Source organism: Monodelphis domestica, chromosome 1, assembly GCF_027887165.1.
Source record: "Monodelphis domestica isolate mMonDom1 chromosome 1, mMonDom1.pri, whole genome shotgun sequence".
NCBI classification, from domain to species: Eukaryota; Metazoa; Chordata; class Mammalia; order Didelphimorphia; family Didelphidae; genus Monodelphis; species Monodelphis domestica.
The window spans coordinates 530749240-530770168 of record NC_077227.1 but is presented as its reverse complement, the minus strand read 5'-3'; the positions used below and the strand labels follow the sequence as shown (position 1 = coordinate 530770168).

The following is a 20929-nucleotide window of genomic DNA, read 5'->3' as shown; positions in this document are numbered from 1 at the left end:
CCAATTTGGGAATTTAGAAAATTTCCAAAATTCACAGCTATCTTAACATTTTGTTGTTGGACTAAGTAGAACTATAAAGGGGTTCAGGAAAAGGAAACAATTCAATTCAATGAGGCAAGCATATATTATGTCCTTGTTGCAAGGTTCCAGATGTTAAGACAAAGTGGATAATATTCTTTGTCCTCAAAGATTTTACATCCTGCTGAGGGGATCTAACATGTAAATAAAGTAATAAATACAACATAGTTTGATGAGGAAAAGACCACTAAGCACTTTGATAGGTTAGGAAAAACTTCATGTAGAAGGTGACATCTGAATTCAGACTTGAAGGAATATAGCCATTCTAACAGGTAGAAATAAAGAGGAAATGCATTACAGACCAGTAGGACAGCTTATTCAAAGGTATGGAGGTGGGATATGGCATGCCAAACTTAAGAAGCAAATAACCATTTTGGCTAGAATGTAGAGTGCACCAATGGGGAAAATGTTATATAAATCTGGAATCATAAGGCTTACGCCAGATTGTGAATGACTTTAAAAACCAAGTTGAGGAATTAGCATTTTGTTGTTCTTATTTGTTTGTCTTTTGTTTTATTTGTTATAACTTAGAAACAATTAGATAATTTGTATTTTATCTTAGAGATAGGGAAGATCCTTGGTCAGGGAAGTTATTTGTTAGACTTTTGCTTTAGGAAGATTATTTTTATAGCTTGGTAGAAACTGGATTAGAGAGAGGAGAGCAGAAAGCTCAAAAGCAGAGCTTAAAAAATTCAAAGCAAAGAGTTCAGTTAGGAGTCTTTTTCCCATAGTCCAGGTGAGAAGTGATAAGACTCTGAATTAAGGTATTGGTTGTCTAAGTGGAGAGGACAAGTGAAGGAGACATTGTAGAGGTAGAATTAACAAGATTTAGTGACCAATCAAATGTTATAGTTAAGGATAATAAGTTGAGAGTGACTGGAAGATTATGAACCTGGGAATCTGGAAAGATAGTGTTTTCAACACCATGTATTGGACTGCTTTCAACAGAAATTAGAAAGTTGGAGGAGAAACAGATTTAGGGGATGAATATAATAAATTCATTTTAGTCATGTTTTGTTTGTGATGCAAATGGGACAGCCAAGTGAAATGCATAGATAATTAGAAATGCAAGATGAGAGCTAGAGAGATCTTTTTAAAAACTGTTACATATACAGGATATCCCAAAAGTCTCAGGATAGTTTCAAACTGTAGTTAAGTTTTAATAACTTTATTTTTTTATATAAACTTTTTATATAAACTTTTATATGTATATAAAAGGTTATATGAACTATATTTATTTAATAACTTATAAAATTGCACTAAGGTTTTGGGGACACTGTATATATACATGTGTGTATATGTGTTTCTATGTATACAGATATACATGTTATTAATCTATATATCTTTCTATGTATTCAGTAAGCATAAAAATTAATCACATATAGAAGTCAGGATGACAGTAGATGTTTGAGGAGGCCCTCAATTCTAGGTAGAAAGAAATAGAGAAGGGTTCATAGAAGAGATTGCACTTAATGTAGGACTTTGAAGCAAATGAAAGAACGATTTCAGGAGACTAAGATAAAAGGAATGGCCATTCCAGGCAGGAAAGGCATGTATATGAGGCAAAAAAAGACAATGCAATTAGGTAATAGTTTGTCCAATTTGACTAGAATATAGAGTCTACATTGAGGAGTAGGGTGAAGTTAAGGTAGAAAGGTAAACTGGGAACAATTTGTATAGTTCCTTGAGTGCCAGATTTGTTACAGTATTAAGTACTAGGAAGCTACAAAAGTTTTGGGCAGAAGGTTCATGTGATCAAAATGGCTAAGTAGGAAAACTATTTTAGTAGCTACATGAAGAATAGATTGGAGAGACAGAGAATAAAGTTTGGTTAAGAGCCTTTTATAGCAGTCTAGGATAGAGTAAGTAAGGACCTGTACAATCATGGTGGTAATGGGAATAAGAGGATGTACATCAAGGAGAAAAACAAAAAACAAAAAACGGTGCAGCAATAAACTGAGAGGTAGAGAGGGAGAGAAAACTAATGGGACAGGTGTGGGACAATGGAGAAAAGGCCACAGTGTTCAAGCCATGAGTGATGGGTTGGATGATGTTGTCATCAATAGAAATGGGGGATTTAATAGATCTAGTTAGTTGAGGGAAGAATACAAATTACTTGTAGACATGTTGATTTTTAAAACAGGCCAGACTTAACAAGTTGAAATGTACTAGTAGTGATAAATGCAGAATATGCATTAACATGAGCTTCAGAAATAAGGAAGTGAAGAGAAATGATTGGCCCTAGTGAAAACCACAGCTGGTCACAGGTAGCCCCTACTGCTGATAGAAATATTGGGAGAAAGAAATGGGTCTTATGACAAATTACATCTGAGTTTTGATTACCTCCTACTATATTCTTTTCTTTCAAGCGTGGTGTGATGGTGGTAGTGGAGAGGGTGCTGCCTTAGTAAGAATTGTTTGGTTTCTTGATTGAATAAGTGGCATAAATTTTAGGGAAGCAAATTTCAAAAAAAAAAATGAGAGAAAATACCAGTATGTTCCCTTAGCCAGAGATTCTAAGGTGGAATTCAACTCAAGAGGGAAATTAAAAAATTGAACTCTGGATATAGAGTGGCATACAATTCTGATACTAAATAAAAATTGTGTGCTAAACTGCTTAAATTTTTTAAAGAAACACAGAAAAGATGGAAAGATGGATAAAATAACAAAGAATACAAAATGTCAGAATCCTAAAAAAAAGTATTAGCAAATTTAGAATTGGAAGGGAACTCAGATCATCTTGTCAGACTCCATCATTTTGCAGGTGGTGCAAATTAGGTTCAAGGAAATAATTTCCTGTGGTCATATAGCTAGTTAGTCATAAAGCTAGTACTTCACTCGTCAATAAAATTCAGATTTTGGATCTGGTAAGTAGAAAAAAATTAATTAAATTATTAAAATATTGTTTTTCCTTTTAGGAAAAGTAAGAATATTTGTATATTTACTTTTCCTCATTTTTCATTTTAAAATTTTATTTTTTGTCAACAGGTCACCAAAATGCAGTTGAAATGCCAGTTATAAATATAAGCATCTTGTAAAAATCTCGGTTTTCTCATTTGACCATTTACAAAAGCCATATTGGTCACAGAGTTAAAGATAATTATTTCTTTTGGACTTGAGAGCCGATATTCATTTCAATCTTTCCTGCCATAGTGTTAATGGAGGGATTTCTGAATAAGTAACTAGTGTGCTTAATACCAATATACTACAGTTAATAGCAACTATTTAAAACTAAATATGTTAGCAATACAGATGTGAAAAGAACTCAGGGAGGGTAAAGTATACAGAAAACAAAAGATCTAAAATGGGGATGATTGAAATCTCTTCGTGATGTTTTAAGGTGGCATAAGATTTGAGATATAACTCCAAACTGAGAATATCCCTTAAATCAAGTATTTTCCATGGTAGCCCAAGTAATTGCAGAAATTCAAATTGTATATTCATGAAAAGAGACTCAGTGTCAACAACCACACAATAAAATACAGAAAGTGCAAGTTATACTGTACTTCTCACCTTCCAGAGATGTTTGTTATAGCTGTGACATAAAAATAAATTATTTCAGTACTTTCTCTTTTTAACTAAAAGTTTTAAATAGTTTCTTAAGTAATAAAAGCTCATTTATTAAAATGTTTATAAACTTTCATTCAAGTTTATTTAATAAAATTTATAAGTTTTATTAAAAGTTTATTTCATGGAACTTTTATTAAAATTTTAAATGTATTATAAAAAAACACTAAAAAAGTATTTAGAATTAAAAAAATTAAAGCCATTCAATAGTACAGTGAACTAAGGGTTCATAGTTTTTATTTTATTCTTAAAGTTCAGTTTTATTGTATTTTTAGTTCTGAATTCTCCCTTTCTCCCTTTCCCACTTCCATCCATCAAGAAGGCAAGAAAAACAAAACCTATTGCAAATATGGATAGTCATGCAAAACAATTCCTGTATGATCCATGTCCCAAAATTTTCTTAAAACAAAGGAAGAAATGTAAATATGTGTTATTCTGCATTCTGAATCCACCAGCTCTATATCTAGAGCTTGTTTCATCATGAGTCCTTTGTGTTGATTAGGTTTTCTAAATCTTTCAAAGTTGATTACCTTTAAAATATTGTTATTGTTATATAAATTGTTCTGCTTCTATTCACTTTATTTTGCATCAGGTTCTATTGGTTTACTCAGGTTTTTTTCCCCTCTAAAAAGGACCTGTTCTTCATTTCTTACAATGCAATAATATTTTGTACTATTCATATACTACAGCTTGTTCAGGCATTCCCCATGGTTTCTAATTCTTTGCCAGAACAAAAATAATCACTATAAATATTATTGTACATATTGGCCTTTTTTACTTGTCTTTGATCTTTTTGAGATATAGATTGAATAGCAGCATTGCTGAGTCAAAAACCCTTTTTAGTCATAATTCCAAATTATTTTCCAGAATGGTTAAATCAATTCACAGCTTTACCAACAGTGCCTTAAAATATTGGTTTTCCATAGCACTTTCAGCATTTGTCATTTTTCCTTTTTTGTCAACTTCATAAATTTTAGATCGTAATCCTGGCTTTGATAACAACCAGTGGACCTAAAAGGCACATAAGTGACACAGTATATAGAATGCTAAACTTGAGTTCAAAATATACTAGCTGTGTGAACGAATCACTTGACTTTCATTTGCATTAGTTTCCAATGGAGATAATAATAATGGTATCTACCTCCCAGGGTTGTTGTGAGGATAAAATGAGTTAATGTTTTAAAGTGCTTAACAGAATGCCTAGCACACAGTAGACACTATGTAAATGCTATCTATTGTTATTATTAACTAAAATTTAGGATGAGTTAAAACTTACAGAAAAAAATTGTTATACAACAAAGCATGACTTAAAAAAATATGTTCAAAGTAAGAATGAGAAAGGGATATATGTTTGTGGCTCAGGAAGGATAATTTAATACCAGCAGTTCAAATTCTATATATCTGATACTCAAATCCTATACTGGAGAATGATTTCAAACTTGAAAGGGTATATCAAATCACATGAAGAAGAAACTGAAGCCCCAAATCGGGAAATAAAGAATATCTTGCTTTTAAAAATTAGTTCAAATCCCTAAGCACTGAAGAATTAATAGTTAGGCTGCTGAAGGTGTTTATAATGATGATTGTAAAACCACTTTTCAATACTATTTGAGAAATGGAGAATAAAAGAGTGGCTTGAAGCTCAAAGGTGAATTACAAAGCAGTAATCATAAAAGCAATCAGGTACTGGTGAAGAAATAGAATGAAATATAATGAAATGGATTAGGGCCAAATGACCTTAGCAATCTAGTGTTTAATAAAATCAAAGATCCCAGCTTTTGTGATAAGAACTCACTATTTGACAAAAACTGCTGGGAAAACCTGGAAAATAGTATGGCAGAAACTAGGTATAGACCGATATCTCACACCCTATGCCAAGATAAGGTCAAAATGGGTATATGATTTAAATATAAAGGATGAAAACAGAAGTAAATTAGGAAAACATAGAATAGTTTACCTGTCAGATCTATGGAGAAAGGAAGAATTTATGACAAAACAAGAGACAGAAAACTTTTTAAGATATGAAATAAGTAATTTTGACTATATTAACAGGGTTTTGTACAAACAAAACCAATGTAACCAGGATTTCTGAGGAAAATTTTCATCACAAATTTCTCTGATAAAGGTATCATTTCTCAAATATACATAAATATATGGAACAAGGTCAAGTTTTTAAGAATACTAGCCATTGTATTTGACAGATATAATCAACAAAGGATGTGAATAAGCAATTTTCAAATGAAGAAATCAAAACTATCAATAGTCATATTAAAATGTTCTAAATTACTCTTGATTAGAGAAATGCAAATTAAAGCAGTTCTGTGGTACCACCTCATATTTATGAGATTGATCAATAAAGAAAAGTGATAAATGTTGGAAGGAATGTGACAGAATTTGGACACTAATGCATCATTAGTGGAGTTATGTACTGATATAATCATTCTGGAGGGCAATTTGGAACTTTGATACCCTCTGATCCAATAATACCACTACTAGTTTTGTATCCCAAAGAGAGTAAAATAAGGGGTGGGGGGAGGACTTGTACAAAAATATTTATAGCAATTCTTTTTGTAGTGGCAAAGATTTGGAAACTGAGAGGATGTCTATCAATTGGAATGGCTCAATAAATTTTTGTATATGATGGTGATGGAATACTATTGTGCTATAAGAAATGATGAACAGGGTGATTTCAGAAAGAGCTGGAATGACCTACATGAACTGATGCAGAATGAAATAAGCAGAACTAGGAGAACATTGTACACAGTAACAGCAATACTATGGGATGATCAGCGGTGAAAGACTTAGCTACTCTTAGCAATACAATGATCCAGGACAATTCTGAAAGACTTATGACAAAGAATGCCACCCACATCCAGAGAAAGAACTGCATATGCAGTTCAAAGGATGAAAATCAAAGCATATGGCTTTTCACTTTAGTTTATTTGTGTTTTTATTTTGAGGTTTGGGTTTTATATGAGGATCTTCTTACAACAATGAACAATATGGAAATATGTTTTGCATGTATATCCCAGATCAAATTGCTTACCATTTTAGGGAAGGGAGGGAGCTAGACAATTTCAATCTTATAATTTCAGAAAACTTATGTCAATGATTGTTATTACATGTAATTGGTAAAATAAAACATCTTTACAAAAAAAGAAGCCTAAAGATGAACAAACCTATGAATTTCAAAAGGGGGATTAAAGTATATTTTCTGGAAAGTATTAGAATAGCAAGGTTGATGTCAATTTAAAGGTAGCTAGGTGCTACTGTGGACAGACCACTGGACCTAGAATCAGGAAAACCTGAATTCAGATTTGGTCTCATAAACTTACCAGCTCTGTGACCTTGGAGAAATCACTTAACCTCTCTTTGCCTCAGTTTCCTCAACTATAAAATAAAATAATAGCTCCTGTCTCCCAGGATTATGAGAATCATATGAGATAATATTTGTAAGTGCTTAACATCTAGTAGGTACTACATAAATACTTATTCCATTACACCCCATCCTTTCATTTATTCCATAATTCTTAGTTAATGATTTGTGATCACTTAGTGAAAAAAGAAAATCTCAATCATCATAATAGAAGCCAAAATAACTTCATTTGCTACTATAGATTTATAGAGCAGGGCAGCTATGGTCATAGTGTGTTTGGATTTCTTCAAGGTGTTAATGGAGTTTCTAATGATATCTTGTGGGTAAATTGTAGAAGCTTGAGTTAGGTTAAGTACAGTTAGACATATTTGTGAAGCATCATGCCTAGAGTGTTTTCATGAAGTGATGCCAACCCATGGGAACGGATGAAATCACCAAGTGAAATATTATTATAGGAAGAAATGAGAAGATGAGAAGAGGGCCCAGGATAGAATTATGGAAAACATGTGAAATTAGTCAATAGCAGAGTTGCTTAAAGAAAATAAAGTTAATACGTGAGTAGAAACATTGATAAAACAGCTTCTGAATTCCATTCAAACTCATAAATTCAAACTTCTGTTATTCTGTGCCGTAGTCAAAATATAATTTGTCCCATTGTGATTCTGTCCTTGCACACCACATTTGGGCCAATACGTTTTCAATATACTAATAAATTACAGGAATCCTAGATGAATATGAGATGAAGGATGTGGAAACTATTGAAAAAAATAAATATTGCATTATCACTAGTAGATTTTTTAGAGAGGATTCCTATTTAAATAAAGAAATTGTACTAGCCTAGATGATCCCCAGGGTCTCATCTAGCTATATTTCCAAATATTTGAAGGACTGTTACAAAGAAGAGATGAATATATTCTTTGAAGTTCAAGAAAACTACTCTAAGAAGTTAGGTTTATGAGAATTTTGACAGTATAAGGAAGAATTGTCTTACTGTCCACATGGACCACCTTACAAAGCAAAGAATGTCCTGTCACTAAAAGTGATAAATAGAAGCTGGATAATCATATATACTAGATGTCATAGAGGGTTTCTACTATTGTCTGGGTGTTGGACTGGATATAATTTAATGTCCCTTCCAAAGAAAATTCTGTTGTTATTGTTTTTGGTAACTTTTTACTTTTTTGTTCTCTCTGAGCCTTCAAAAGTTGACATTAGGATACTGAATAATGTACTAGTCCTGGAGTTATTTTATGGTTGTCTAAATCATTGAGGAATATTCCAAAGCCCCTTTGACTTCCCCCTTTTTTTTCTTCTCTCATTTTCATGATGTGAAAGATCAGATACAATTAGAAACTAAAGATCAATGAGTATTAAGCAAGAAAAATAATGGAAGAATAAAAACTACAGAACAAGATAAAGTAAAGAAAAATATAAATTCTGCTTCTTTCTTTGGTCTATGATGTCTATTATCTAATACTTTGTAACATCTAAGGTTATACAGTCATAGAAATATAGTAAATGTTTACTAGTAACCTAGTTAAAGAGATAATTTTGAAAAGTACTCAACATGTAGTATAAGTGCTTAATAAATGCTTGTTAAATGAGTATCTGTTGAAAAGATAAATTGCAGGAATTGTCATTATGTTATCCTTTGTTTCTGTTTCAGGATGTATGACAATATTACCCACAATCCTGTTTCTGATTGCAAGAATATTGAAAGACACAGCAATTAAATCAGGGGATAACCAAGTACCTCTCCCAGTTAGTGCAGCCCTACAAGGAATTAAAAACATTGTGACTCTTTCAATGGCTAAGACCGATCAAACTCAAAAGCAATGGACTGATCTAATTCGTAGCACCCTTGCATGTATCCTAGAATATTCTCAACCAGGTAACCTAATCAGAAATGTATAATATGTCTGTCAGGTCCACAAACTTATTAATTCATTCAGGTGAATGAGTACATTTGGCCTTTTTGAGTTATTTCTGCACCATTCTCTAAATTACAGATTTTACTATTTACAATGAAGCAAAGTAATAAAAAAAGTTTTTATTTCTCATGTACCTGTCCTACCACTCTAATACAGGTTTTATCTCTACCATATAGCAAGTAGAGAATAGATGTTTTTTAAAACTCTAAACAACAGCATAATTTTTACTTCTGAAAGTCCTGACCTTTAAAACCAAAATTGAGTTTATTCGATAGCTCAAAAAAATGCAATCACTTTTGTTTATGTTGCTAACCAAAGTTGAGATAACATGTTGATTTATATTACATATTCCATTCATATTTGATGTTCTTTGTTCAGAGGAAATGATTGCATTACTTGATTTAGAAACATAGGTCAATGTTACTTAAATAATATTTTCTAATACCTATGGTAGGGGAATGTTAATAATTCTCAGTTTTTTTAGACTTCATGACTAAGATGGCCCTAATCCATTGATAAGACAATTTGTTCTTATGAAGTTACCTGTGGTAATAATCTAGAACAGTGGTATCAAGCTCAAATAGAAACATTGCCTACTAAATTGTATATACAATCCCTGTGAGATACATGTTGACTTAGTTTTAACATGTAATCTATACTTTATCATGTTTCACTTAATTTTGTTAAATATTTCCTATTTGCATCTTAATATGGTCTTATTTCCAGTTATATTGTAATCTGGTCCAGGGTACACTCAGGAATGTTGTAGATGACTTGTTGGACACTTCTACTCTAGAAGAGTCTCTTTGATATTCATTAGAAACTTCCCAGGAGATACATTCAGATTTTCACACAGGAAGAAGGGCCACTGCTATAAATGCAAGTAATCACTGATTCGTAGGATAGGTGAATATCATTTACGGAAGTTCTATTTTTCCTCTAATCAAAGGACTATGACACCAAGGATAGAGAGGAAGGCAACCCTCAGATGAAATAAAAATCACTCCTAACAATACAGCATTGTTTAACAATCTGAAAAATAAGAGAAATCAACATTCACACATATAATCATTTACAGGCATTTTTATTTTTCTTGTTTTCCTTTGTTCTTGTCAATTGAAGTTAGACTTTATTTTGAAGGGATACAAGTTTAATTACTTTAATAAGAAAAGTACTAATTTGGTCCACTTAGCTCTTAAAGGATTTTATATAATCTGTTATGAATAAAATGTTTTCTCAATTTTTTAATATTCTTAAAAAATTAATGAGGACTAAATGTGCTTAAAATTATATGCTTATCAGAAAAATATTGATATCTGATAAACTTATTAACACTTAATGTGACTTTATTTTCAATAAGATTAAAAAATAGGATATTTAAAATTATAATACTATGATCAGTTTAAATTTACCTCATTGTTCCTACTATAATAAGTCTCAGTCCCTTTTCATTAGTGAGTTGTCTTTTCTATATATTTCTCATTATTTGGAGTTACTGATCTCTTCCTATATGAAAACAAAAACAAAAAAGTTTGTGCCAACATGGCTTTGTAATTCTTATCATGATGGTTTATTTAACTAATGATTGGTATCCTCATTAGTAGAGCTACAATAACAAAATTGGTAGAGGCTTTATTCAAGGCAAAATACTACTCATTGTTTGGAGAAGTTGCTATAAGTTAGCCATTGTGACAAGGAAATCACTTAAAGACTGATATATATTAATTTAAGGTAACCAAGGAATTCAGCTAAGTAATTCCTTAATGAAAACTCAAGTCAGCAGTCAACCTTTTATGGAGTTTAATTATAAACAGGAGGAAGAAAGGTATTAGAGAGAGAAAGAGAAAAGGGAGAGAAGGGAATAGGGCTTAAATACCCCCTCTGTTTAGGCTGGGCCAAAAGGCCCAAGCCCTTAGATAGCTGAGGCAAGAAAAGAGATCAGTCCCTATCACTCACGTGACCAAAATGGAGAAACAGTCTCAGGGGCCTCCACCTCCAGCTTCCTTCAGAGCAAGCTTCTCAGAGCACAACCTCTCAGAGCAAAACCTCTCCAACCTCCTCTAGTCCTCAGAAGCTACTATCTTTAAGGAAACCATCCAAGTTTCCTCCCCTCATTTCTCACATCTACCAATCACTGTCCGTGTCTTCCCTGTGCCAATGGTGGCTCTAGCTTAACCCAGGACCGCCCAGAGGTCTGTGGCTTTGCACATGTCTGTTGAAGGTCATATTCTCAAATAATTAAATTTTGATCTATGCTGCAGCCCTTCCTAAATCCTGTTAGGACTGAGTAGGGTGGAGATTGTATCAATTCTAAAATCAATCATGACTCAAAGAACTTCCTGTTCTATGCTTAAGCATAGGTCAAAGCCCTTTCCATTGTTTAGCAGAAGGTTTCTGTCCTAAAGTAATCTTAAGAAGGGAGGAGGAGGAACCTCCCATGCCAATGGGGTTCACATTCCAATAGAGTTCCCACTATCAGTAGGAAATTTTTCAAGTATGAAATTTCCCAATGGTGAAATTTCCAACATTTATAAGTCTAAGAATTTTTAAGGTTTACACATAACACACAAATATAGTTGGCCAGTCTGACTGGTGATATACAAATAGGGACAAAGAGGCAAGCATGAAGTGGTGCCTAGGGACTCCAGATCTTATAAACTGAGTTGGTATGCTTTTTGCAATATAAATTTGTTTCATAATTGATTGAGTTACTAATTCTGTAGAGGTTTTACATTAAATGAGGGATATATTTATTCTTATATTTATTCTAGGAATTTTAAATTTTGGTACAGAGTAAGCAACATTGAGAATATTGGACTGTATGTGATCTAAATCCTTAGAGAGAGTAACCATGTTGACGAAATCATAAATCATTGGAGTGTGGGGGTCATGAGACCATTTTTTGAATGTTATTAATGAACTTATTCTACCCACTAGAATTGACTCATGTTTATTTTATCAAATATTTGATAGGAAGAAATGCCAGGTATTAAGATTCACCTGAAATTTTTTTTCCAGACTCCAGTTAAAAGAGTATAGCTATGATTAAAGAAATTGTGCCAAATTTACTTTTTTGGAGTCCTGTGGAAGTATGTAGTCTTTCAGTGCAGAGTAAATAAATATTGTATTGCCCTTAGATGTCTTTGACTTTTTAAATCAGTTAGCCTGCATGTTTTTGTTTTTAGAAGATTGCATTTAATCTTTAATAATCTGAAATTTCCTAGTGAGTTATATAATTTTTCTTTTATTCTGTTTTTATCAGTTATGCTCTGCATTCAAATCTGTTATCTTTTGGGTTCCCATTTTAGTTAGCAGAATTTGTACCTAGTTTTTTTGTTATATCATTGATGAATTATATTGCAGTTATTAATATAACAGTAATTTATACTTACATGATACTTTTGTATGCAATGACCCTTTTCACAACAACTTGGTCAGATAAATAGTATAAATACTATTATTTAAATATTTATTTATATATTTAAATATTAAATATTAACCCTATTTTACAGGTGAGGAAAAAGAAACCCTTAATAGGGGACATGTTCATAATTATACAAGTAAATATTTGAGATAGGATTTAAACCAAGATCCCTAACTGAACTCCAGGATTCCATCTATTATCATACTCTCTTACCTCACCAGAAATAATCACAATAAAGTACACAGGATACACACACAAAATAAAGTGAACAAGGTATATGGCAGGACCTCTTAATGAGTAGTCCATTACTGTGGTTGGGGGGAAAAGCCTACATCTTTATTTTCAATGTCCCCTTGCTGAAATTTGATATTTCTTTCAATTATGAATGTAGGAAGAAACATTCTAAGAAGTGGTCCAGCAGATGGTTAAAGATGTCCATGACACAAAAAGGTCTCTTGTATGGTATTTGGTATCTTCCAAAAGAATTCTCATGTGCACTTCTGAATAGCAAGATAGCTTCTCTGCTTATAATGATTTTTATTAATTGTTGTTAATTCATTGTAAATGGATTCATTCAGTATTTCAATTTTTAAGTAAATATAGAAGGTCACTATTCTCCTTTTGTTTATTTGCAGATGATTCAATGCCTATTCCTGATGAAGTGAGCATGCTTACAGCTATTGCTCTCTTCCTATGGTCCGCTAGTACTGAAATAATTGGAGTCCAGTCATTACAGAATGGCTGCATGAACAGATTTAAAAATGCACTGAATTCTTGTGATCCATGGGTAAGTTATACTAATTTTTTTTTCATGAAATTTGATGCCAATCTATCATGGATATTTTGAGTAGGTTTATTTGCATAATTCAAAAAATCAAACAGTAATAAGTGAAACTTATAAATGTAATAGAAATTGATATGAGTATCATAGTTTATTAATTTTTGAATGAAGAAGTAAAAATAAAATTTGATTGGATATGGACCTAGCCAAGATGGTGGTATAAAAGGAAACTGTAGTCTGGTTCTTCCAACAACGCTTCCAACAATGTTCTGAGAGAAGTTCTAGTCTAAGTAGTGATATGAAATTTATGAAGAAGTTCCATTGAGTCATCTTTCCAATACAAAATCACATATACAATCTCAAAACAAGTAACAAGGGCAGAAATTATGGAGTAAGGGTGAACTGGAATTATGGAGCAATACCCTAGAATTATAATAGGACCTAATGGTCTGTCCCTCTGAACCCAGAGAGGGCATCTTGGAGCTATAAGAGGTCTCCTGAGCTGTTGCTTTAAACCATAAAAGAGGATATCAAAGTCAGCCCATAGTATCAGAACAGGGCCAACAATCAGGACACTAGATAAAATAGTGTAGAACTATACCAAGTGAATATATTCATCCCAGAAATATGCAAAGCCTAACATAGAATCTGTCCCAATTCAGAAAGTAAGTCTGGAAAATGAGTAAATTTTAAAAGCTTTGGTAATGCCAGGGTTGCCTAAGATACAAACCCAGAAGAGAAGAATAACTCCAAAGTACATTTAAGCAAAGTCTCTAAGAAAATAACTATAGCTTGGTCACAAAATCAGTTAGAATTCCTAAAGGAAATGAAGCAAGAGTTTTATTTTTTTTTTAAGACTAAAAGAATGGCCTTACAAAGGAAATGAGTGCCTGAGAAAAAAATTTGGGAAAAAATGATAGTTTTTAGAGGACAAACTTGGGAATAGAATCAACAAATGGTACAAACATTTACTCAAGTAATAGACTCCCTAAAAAGTAGACAAACCAGACAGAAAGTAGTGAATCCACAAGACAATAAAAAATGTTAAAACAAAGAAAATAAATGAAAAAAGTAGAAAATACAAGGTATTTCATATAAAAAACAAATTAATTAGAAAATAGATTAAGAAGAGATCATTTAAGACTCATTAAGCTATTTAAAAGCCATAACCAAAAAGAATGATGCTGGATATTCTATTTCAGGAAATTACGGGGGGAAACTACCCAGATATATTAGAAGACTGCAAAATTAAAAAAAAAAATCCACCAGTTGCCTCTTGAAAAAACAAAAACAAAAACAAAAATGAAAGCTTCTAGGAGCATAATTGCCCAAATTCAGGGCAAAGAAAATATATTGTAAACAGCCAGAAAAAAAAGAGTTCAAATACTAAACAGTCAGAATCATACAAGACTTAGTTAAGCATCTACCAACTATCAAGCTGTGGAGAGCATGGAATGAGTTATTCCAGAAAGTAAAAAACAAAGCTGTACAACTAAGAATAACTTACCTAGGAAGTAAATATCCAACTAGGGGGAGTTTTCAGTGAAATAGACTACTTCCAAGCAATCCTAATGAAAAGATTAGTGCTAGATAGGAACTTTGAAATAAGAAAATGAGAATGGAGAGAAATAAGTAAATTCAAGTGAACAATTTTAAGGGAGTTTATCAGGATAAACAATTTGTATTCTAATAAATTTTCAGCATTTCTATTACCAACCAAACCCAGCTGGAAATAGTTTAAAGAGAAATTTCATTTAAAATAATTATGGAATGTATAAACTCCTTGGGACACACATACTAAGACATATATACCAATACTAAGATGCACATAGAACCCATATGTATACTATTACAAAATAATGTTAATATTATTCACATGGTCAATTACATTTATAATTTTCTTAATATTAAACTAACCTGTATTCCTGGTATAAATCCAACCTGGTCATAGTGTATAATCTTTGTGATATGTTGTGGTTTTTTTACTAACAATTAATTTTTTTTCTTTTTGCTTTAGTATTCTTTAGAGATATTAGCCTATTGTTTTCTTTCTCTGAGGTCACTTTCTCTAGTTTAGATATCAAGACTATATATATATATATATATATATCCCTTAAATGTAATTTGGTAGTATCCCTTTTTTTTGCTATTTTTGCAGATAGTTTATATAATATTGAAATTAGTTGCTCATTGAATATTAGATAGAATTCACTTGTAATCCACATGCTTTTTTTAAAAAGGATTTCATTTGTTCAATTTCTTTTTTTATGATTGTGATTTTGAGTTCTCTGGTTTATATATTTTTTAAAAATTCATGCATCTAAATTAAGTTGTTAGTTTGTTGGCATATAGTTGAGCAAAATTGTTTCTAATATCATTTATTTCTTTTTCTGTTGTTTTGAATTCTTCTTTTTCATTTTTGATACTGGTTAATTTGTCCCATCCTAACTTTCCTTTACCCTTCTTAGTGTCACCATTCCCTTCTCCTTTTTTTCTTTCAACCTCATCAGAACATAACAAAACCACTCTAGGCCCCTAGGGCCTCCCTTGCCTGGATCCTTCCATTCAATTCTGGTCAGGTACAATCTATAGCCACCTTTACCACCACAGGGCCTCTTTGCCTAGGCCCTTCCATTGATCTTTAAGCGAGCATGATCTGCCAGCCTGCTTTACCCTTCTGTCTTATGCCAGATATGTACAATGTGTGGCCACCTACATTCGATAATTTCTCCTCCTTTGAGTTTCATTCAGTACATTATCACCTATTAAATATTATGGCAGTGATTGTCCACAGGCATCCAAGGTTCTCTCTTTTCTTCATCAATGGGTTCAGACCCTGGTTCACAGTCTTTCCTCCCCAACTCCTGTCCTTATACTAGGATACTTCAATATATATATATATATATATTCCTGAAATTACACTAATCTCCCAATTCCTCAATTTATTCATTTTACATGAACTCTTCCTCTATCTCACTATAGCCATATATAGAGATTATGATAACATTGATTTTCCTATCACAAATATTCTGCATCCATGTTCATAAATCCTGAAATTCCTTTTATCTGATCACAATCTGTTGTTATTCCACTTTACCTCTTCTACTTTCTCCCTAAGACCTCTAATCCCTTGAACTTTCATTTCTTTCCCATGCCATCATTCCTACTGCATTGCACATATATTCTCTTTTCTTCCTCATCTTGACCCCCTGGTGAACCAGTTCATCTCTATACTCTTCTTGTTTCTAGGGTTCCATAACTCCCTTGTTCTAGAAAAGATTTTGCCCTTTCAAATTTCAAGATTGGATTACTTCCACTATCTACTGCCTTCACTCCTACTCACGTGCTGCTGAACAAAATCATGAAACCAAGCTGAGTCCACTATAAGTTCATGTTACATAATCTCAATTGGAACCTCAAGAGCAAGGAATCTTTTTTCAGTTCCCTAATCAATTCACTATCCCACTCACCACAGCAGCTTTCCCAAAACTTTTCATCGATTCTCAAGGTTCCCACAGTACTCCATCCTCCTATGCTCTCAGCTGAGATTCTTGCCTTCTATTTCCTTGAAAAAAAAATTGGTACCATTGGCAAAGAACTCCCTCTTCTCCACTCTTCAATTGACAACATCCAGATGTTTTGTCATCTCTACCTCTGTTTCATATAAAGAATTGACCTGTCTTGACAAGATAAATTTTTTTTTTTAAACCCTTACCTTCTCTCTTAGAATCAATATTGTGCTTTGGTCCCAAAGCAGAAAAGTGAGGGTTAGGCAGTGGGGATTAAGTGACTTGCCCAGGGTCACACAGCTAGGAAGTATCTGAAGCTAGATTTGACCCAGAACCTCCTGTCTCTGGGCCCAGCTCTCAATCTACTGAGCTGGCTAGTGTGGTAGAGGCTGGAGAAAGAGAGAACTTGTAAACCAAGATGCAAGAAACTGGGGACCTAACCTGGAGACCTATCTGTCAATCAAAAGAAGGAGTTTCCAAAACGGAATATTCCCAGGAGTGGGCAGTTGAGCTGACCAGGGGGAGGGGACTGGACTGGGAGTCACTCTCTCTAGAGGTTGAAAAACCTGACTGAAAGACCCTCGTGGGGCTGACTTGGTTTTGGGGTTCTCTGGCTTTGGACAGCTGAAGTTGACAAGAAGGAGAAACTTGGCTTTTGAGTTGGTGGTGTATTTGAGAATTGAGCTGTTCAGGAGAAACTGAGAGACTTTAAATTTTGTTTTCTCTCTTGAGAGAGTTGTCTCAGACTGAAGGACCCTTGGGGGGGGGGGACTTTAGAAATTAAGCTGAGAGACCTTGCTGACTTTTTGAAGAAGAAGAAAGAAGATTTTAAAAGGCTGTTGTCCTCCATCTCCCTAATTGTCTTAGAGTCAGTTTATGACTGGACTACTTTCTCAAATCCTTAAATTCTTCCTCAATTTAGATTAGGGACATCCTCATCCCTCTCACCTCAGTTTCCCATCCTGTTATCAAAATAAACCCCTTACCTGAGAAAGAAAACTAGAGTATTTTATAGTCCACTCAGGGGTGGAGGGAGGAAGCCAAAGGTTTCCAGATGAGGGTGGTTAAGGAAGAGGGTGAGGGAGGAAAGTAAGTTAGGAAATAGATTGATCAATCCATCAGCCATCAGTAGGGATTAGTAGGCAGACCCCAGAGAAAACCCCAGAGCAGTTCCCTTGTGTAGCCATTCCCCTGTGTACCAGCATCCCTGTGTGGCAGCATCCCTCAGCATTTCTCATTTCTACCTCCATTACAAATAAGCAGTTTCAGGTTCCCTTAAAAGTTCTCTCTATTCATAAGCCAGAGAACAGCAGTCATTGCAGAAGAAGCAGTTCCTCTCAGTTTATCTTCTCTATTTCAATAAGAAATAGTTTCCCCTCAGTTTACTATTCTATTTCAAGTGGCACCTTTAGTCTGACTGTACCCAACAATCCCACAGGCAGGAAAGATAGTAAAGATGTTCAAACAAGTAGTTTTTGGTGTGGTGGTTTTGGCAGCCATCGCTTGCTTTGGGGTTTATCATATTCTATACAGCAAATTGACTCAGCTGGTAGTTGAAAGTATGGATTATGTAGGAAATTTGACAATGACTATTATAATTACCATTCCAACATGAATTAGTTTTCTGGCAAGTCCTGGCACAAGTATATGTAATCTTCATGGCTGTGTTGCAGACTCTAACCCAAGTGAGGAAAGTGTTTAGATTCATGGTTCCCCTTAAGGCAGAGTACGTTATGGCCATTGACAACAACTTAGACAAGATGATTAAGGCAGTATTTGAACAACTCATTAAGGAAAAAGGTCTAGATCTAGTTATGGGCAAGGAAAATGGACAAACTGAGAATGCACCTCAGGAAACTGAAGGTGGCAGTGGAAATGAGAATCAGGCTGCTAGTGACCCTGAGAAAATCTGTCCATTGAAGGAGGTCACCAAACTAAAAACTAATGCTGGTGTTATTCACTCAGAGGCCCATAGACAATTCACTCCTCAGGAACTTGAGTCCATTAAATGCTGTTTTCCAAAATTTGTGGACAATCCTTTTAAATCTCACAAGGAGCTGAAGAGAGCATTTCGGATCTTTGATCCAGATTTCGATGATGTTGAATTCCTTTTATCAGAACTGTTCAACTCCCATGAAAAGAGGAAATTTTTGGAAAGAACTAGGTCTGAGGACAATTTGACCAGCTGGCCTACTGTTTGTTGATCAAAGAATGGATATGGACTTCGCCAATCCAATCTGCATGTCAACCCTTAAACAGTACAGGGAGGATTTGCTTCAAGCCATTAAGAAATGCTGTTCCAAACCTAGTGCATGGTCTAAGTTTGACAAGGTCTGGTAAAGGGGAACATCCTGCCACATACATAGACTGTCTGTCAGAGATGGCAGAGGCAATCTTAGGTTTAGAAGCAGATAATGAAGAGACAGCTGGCCACGTCCGTAGACAATTTCTGAGGGGATGCACACCCAATTTGAGGACATTTTTCAAGAACTATTTCCCTAGATATGACTCAGTTTCCCTAATTAAATTGAGAGAGGCTGCAGGTTACCTATTTGAAAATAGTTCAGATCAGAGCAAGGAAGTTAAAGATCTTAAGGAATAGTTAGAGAGGACTGAAAAGGATTTGAAACAAAAGGAAATTAAGGAAATTAAAATTTTGAACACGGTTAGAACATACACAAAACCTAGTACTCAAAAGAAACCTAGTTAAAACCTAGTACTTAAAAGAAACCTAGTTACCAAGCAAGATCAGTGCAAAAAGAAACTAGGGAGTGTTTCTTTTGCTATCGTAAAGGGTACTTGATTAGAAACTGCTTCTTGAAGAAGAAACAGGAGAGTACTAACAGAGAAACATAATGCAGAAACTAGGTACAAGAAATCCACTTGCTGTTCACTAGCTGCCCCATGATAAATTTCTTTACATGTATTAGTGACCCCATTCCATCTTGTCTTCCTTAGCCAATTTTCTCCTCACTATTTCTCACTATTCCCTCACTAATATTCAGTCACTCCCTGTCTACTGGCGGATTCCATAATGCCTACAAATATGTCTGTGTCTCCCTGCTCCATCCTTAAAAACACTTTCACTGAAATGATACAGAATGAAGTGCATAGTATAAAGAAAACAATGTATTCTATTGTGATATCATAAAGAAATATAACTTTAAAAACTAGAAATTCATTTAAGGCAATAACCAACAACATCTCTAAAGGACCCATGGTGAGGCATATGACCTAACTTTTCATAAAGAAGTGATAGAGTCAAAATGTCAAAGGAAGCCACCGTGTAGACTTGTTTTGCTTGACTATTTATCACAAAGGACTTTTTTCTGCTTTCTGTTTCAGGGCAGGGATAGGAGAGAGAAGGGGACTAACAATGGTGAAGCCTGTTAAAAGAGCACAAAAGGCAGAGACCATTGAAACATTTATAAAAGTGCATAGAAGAAAACAAAAAGTTCAGGGACAGGCAATGACAGGCAGTATGGCTGTAAAAGTAATCTGTTAAATTTATTGTGTACCTTAAGAAAAAGCAAATAGTCTTATAGTTTCATAGATAATCTTTTTGTATTATACTTTGTATATGGAAATGCTCTTTTTTTGGTGTGAATTCTGAATTAAGTTTTTTGCAAACTTCAAAGCAGCTAAGTGGTGCAATGCATAGAGCTCTGAACCTGGAGTCAGAAAGATCTGAATTTGAATCAGCTTCTGATTTTTACTAGGTGTGTGACTGAGTCAGTCCCTTAACTTCTGTCTATTTCAGTTTCCTCAACTGTAAAATGGGGATAATAGTAGTACCTACCTTGCAAGGTTGTTATAAGAATTAAATCAGATAATATTTGTAAAACTTTTTTATAAGCCTCCAAGCACTATATAGTGTGGAAGTGAGAAATGATTTGTATCAGGAGTTTGGAATAGCTGGGACTGATGACCTGCCACTCAAATGAGACTATTCTGATTTGGAATGTGACCGGGAGAAGCAGTTGGAGGCAGATCAACTGAAGTCTGAACTTTCTGGCTTAAAAAAGGGAAGAAGGCTATTTTCTCTTGACTTGGAGACTGAAACCTGCAGGTGATCTTTGGCTGTGAAGACAGAAGAAAGAAGGGCAAAAGTCCAGCTCTCTCTCTGATTTGCTCTGTTGTGATAGTGGTATTCCATCATCTTCCAGTATAAAACTAATTGTAGTATTAGGGAAATCCCCAACCCTCTGACCTCCATTCCTTATCTTTCCTTTCTTCCCTAATAAATCCCTACTTAAGATAGAG

The 20929-nt window shown here is 33.9% G+C and overlaps 1 protein-coding gene across 2 annotated transcripts in view; it reads left to right on the top strand.

Annotated features, from left to right (window-relative positions):
- Positions 1-20929, top strand: part of HEATR5B (HEAT repeat containing 5B) — a 147087-nt gene that overhangs the window by 115208 nt on the left and 10950 nt on the right. For both annotated transcript variants that reach the window (XM_007476089.2, XM_001380840.4), the window contains 2 exons: positions 8688-8912; positions 13012-13163. In XM_007476089.2, coding sequence (XP_007476151.2) covers positions 8688-8912; positions 13012-13163 — 377 coding nt within the window. The remainder of the gene's footprint in view (positions 1-8687; positions 8913-13011; positions 13164-20929) is intronic.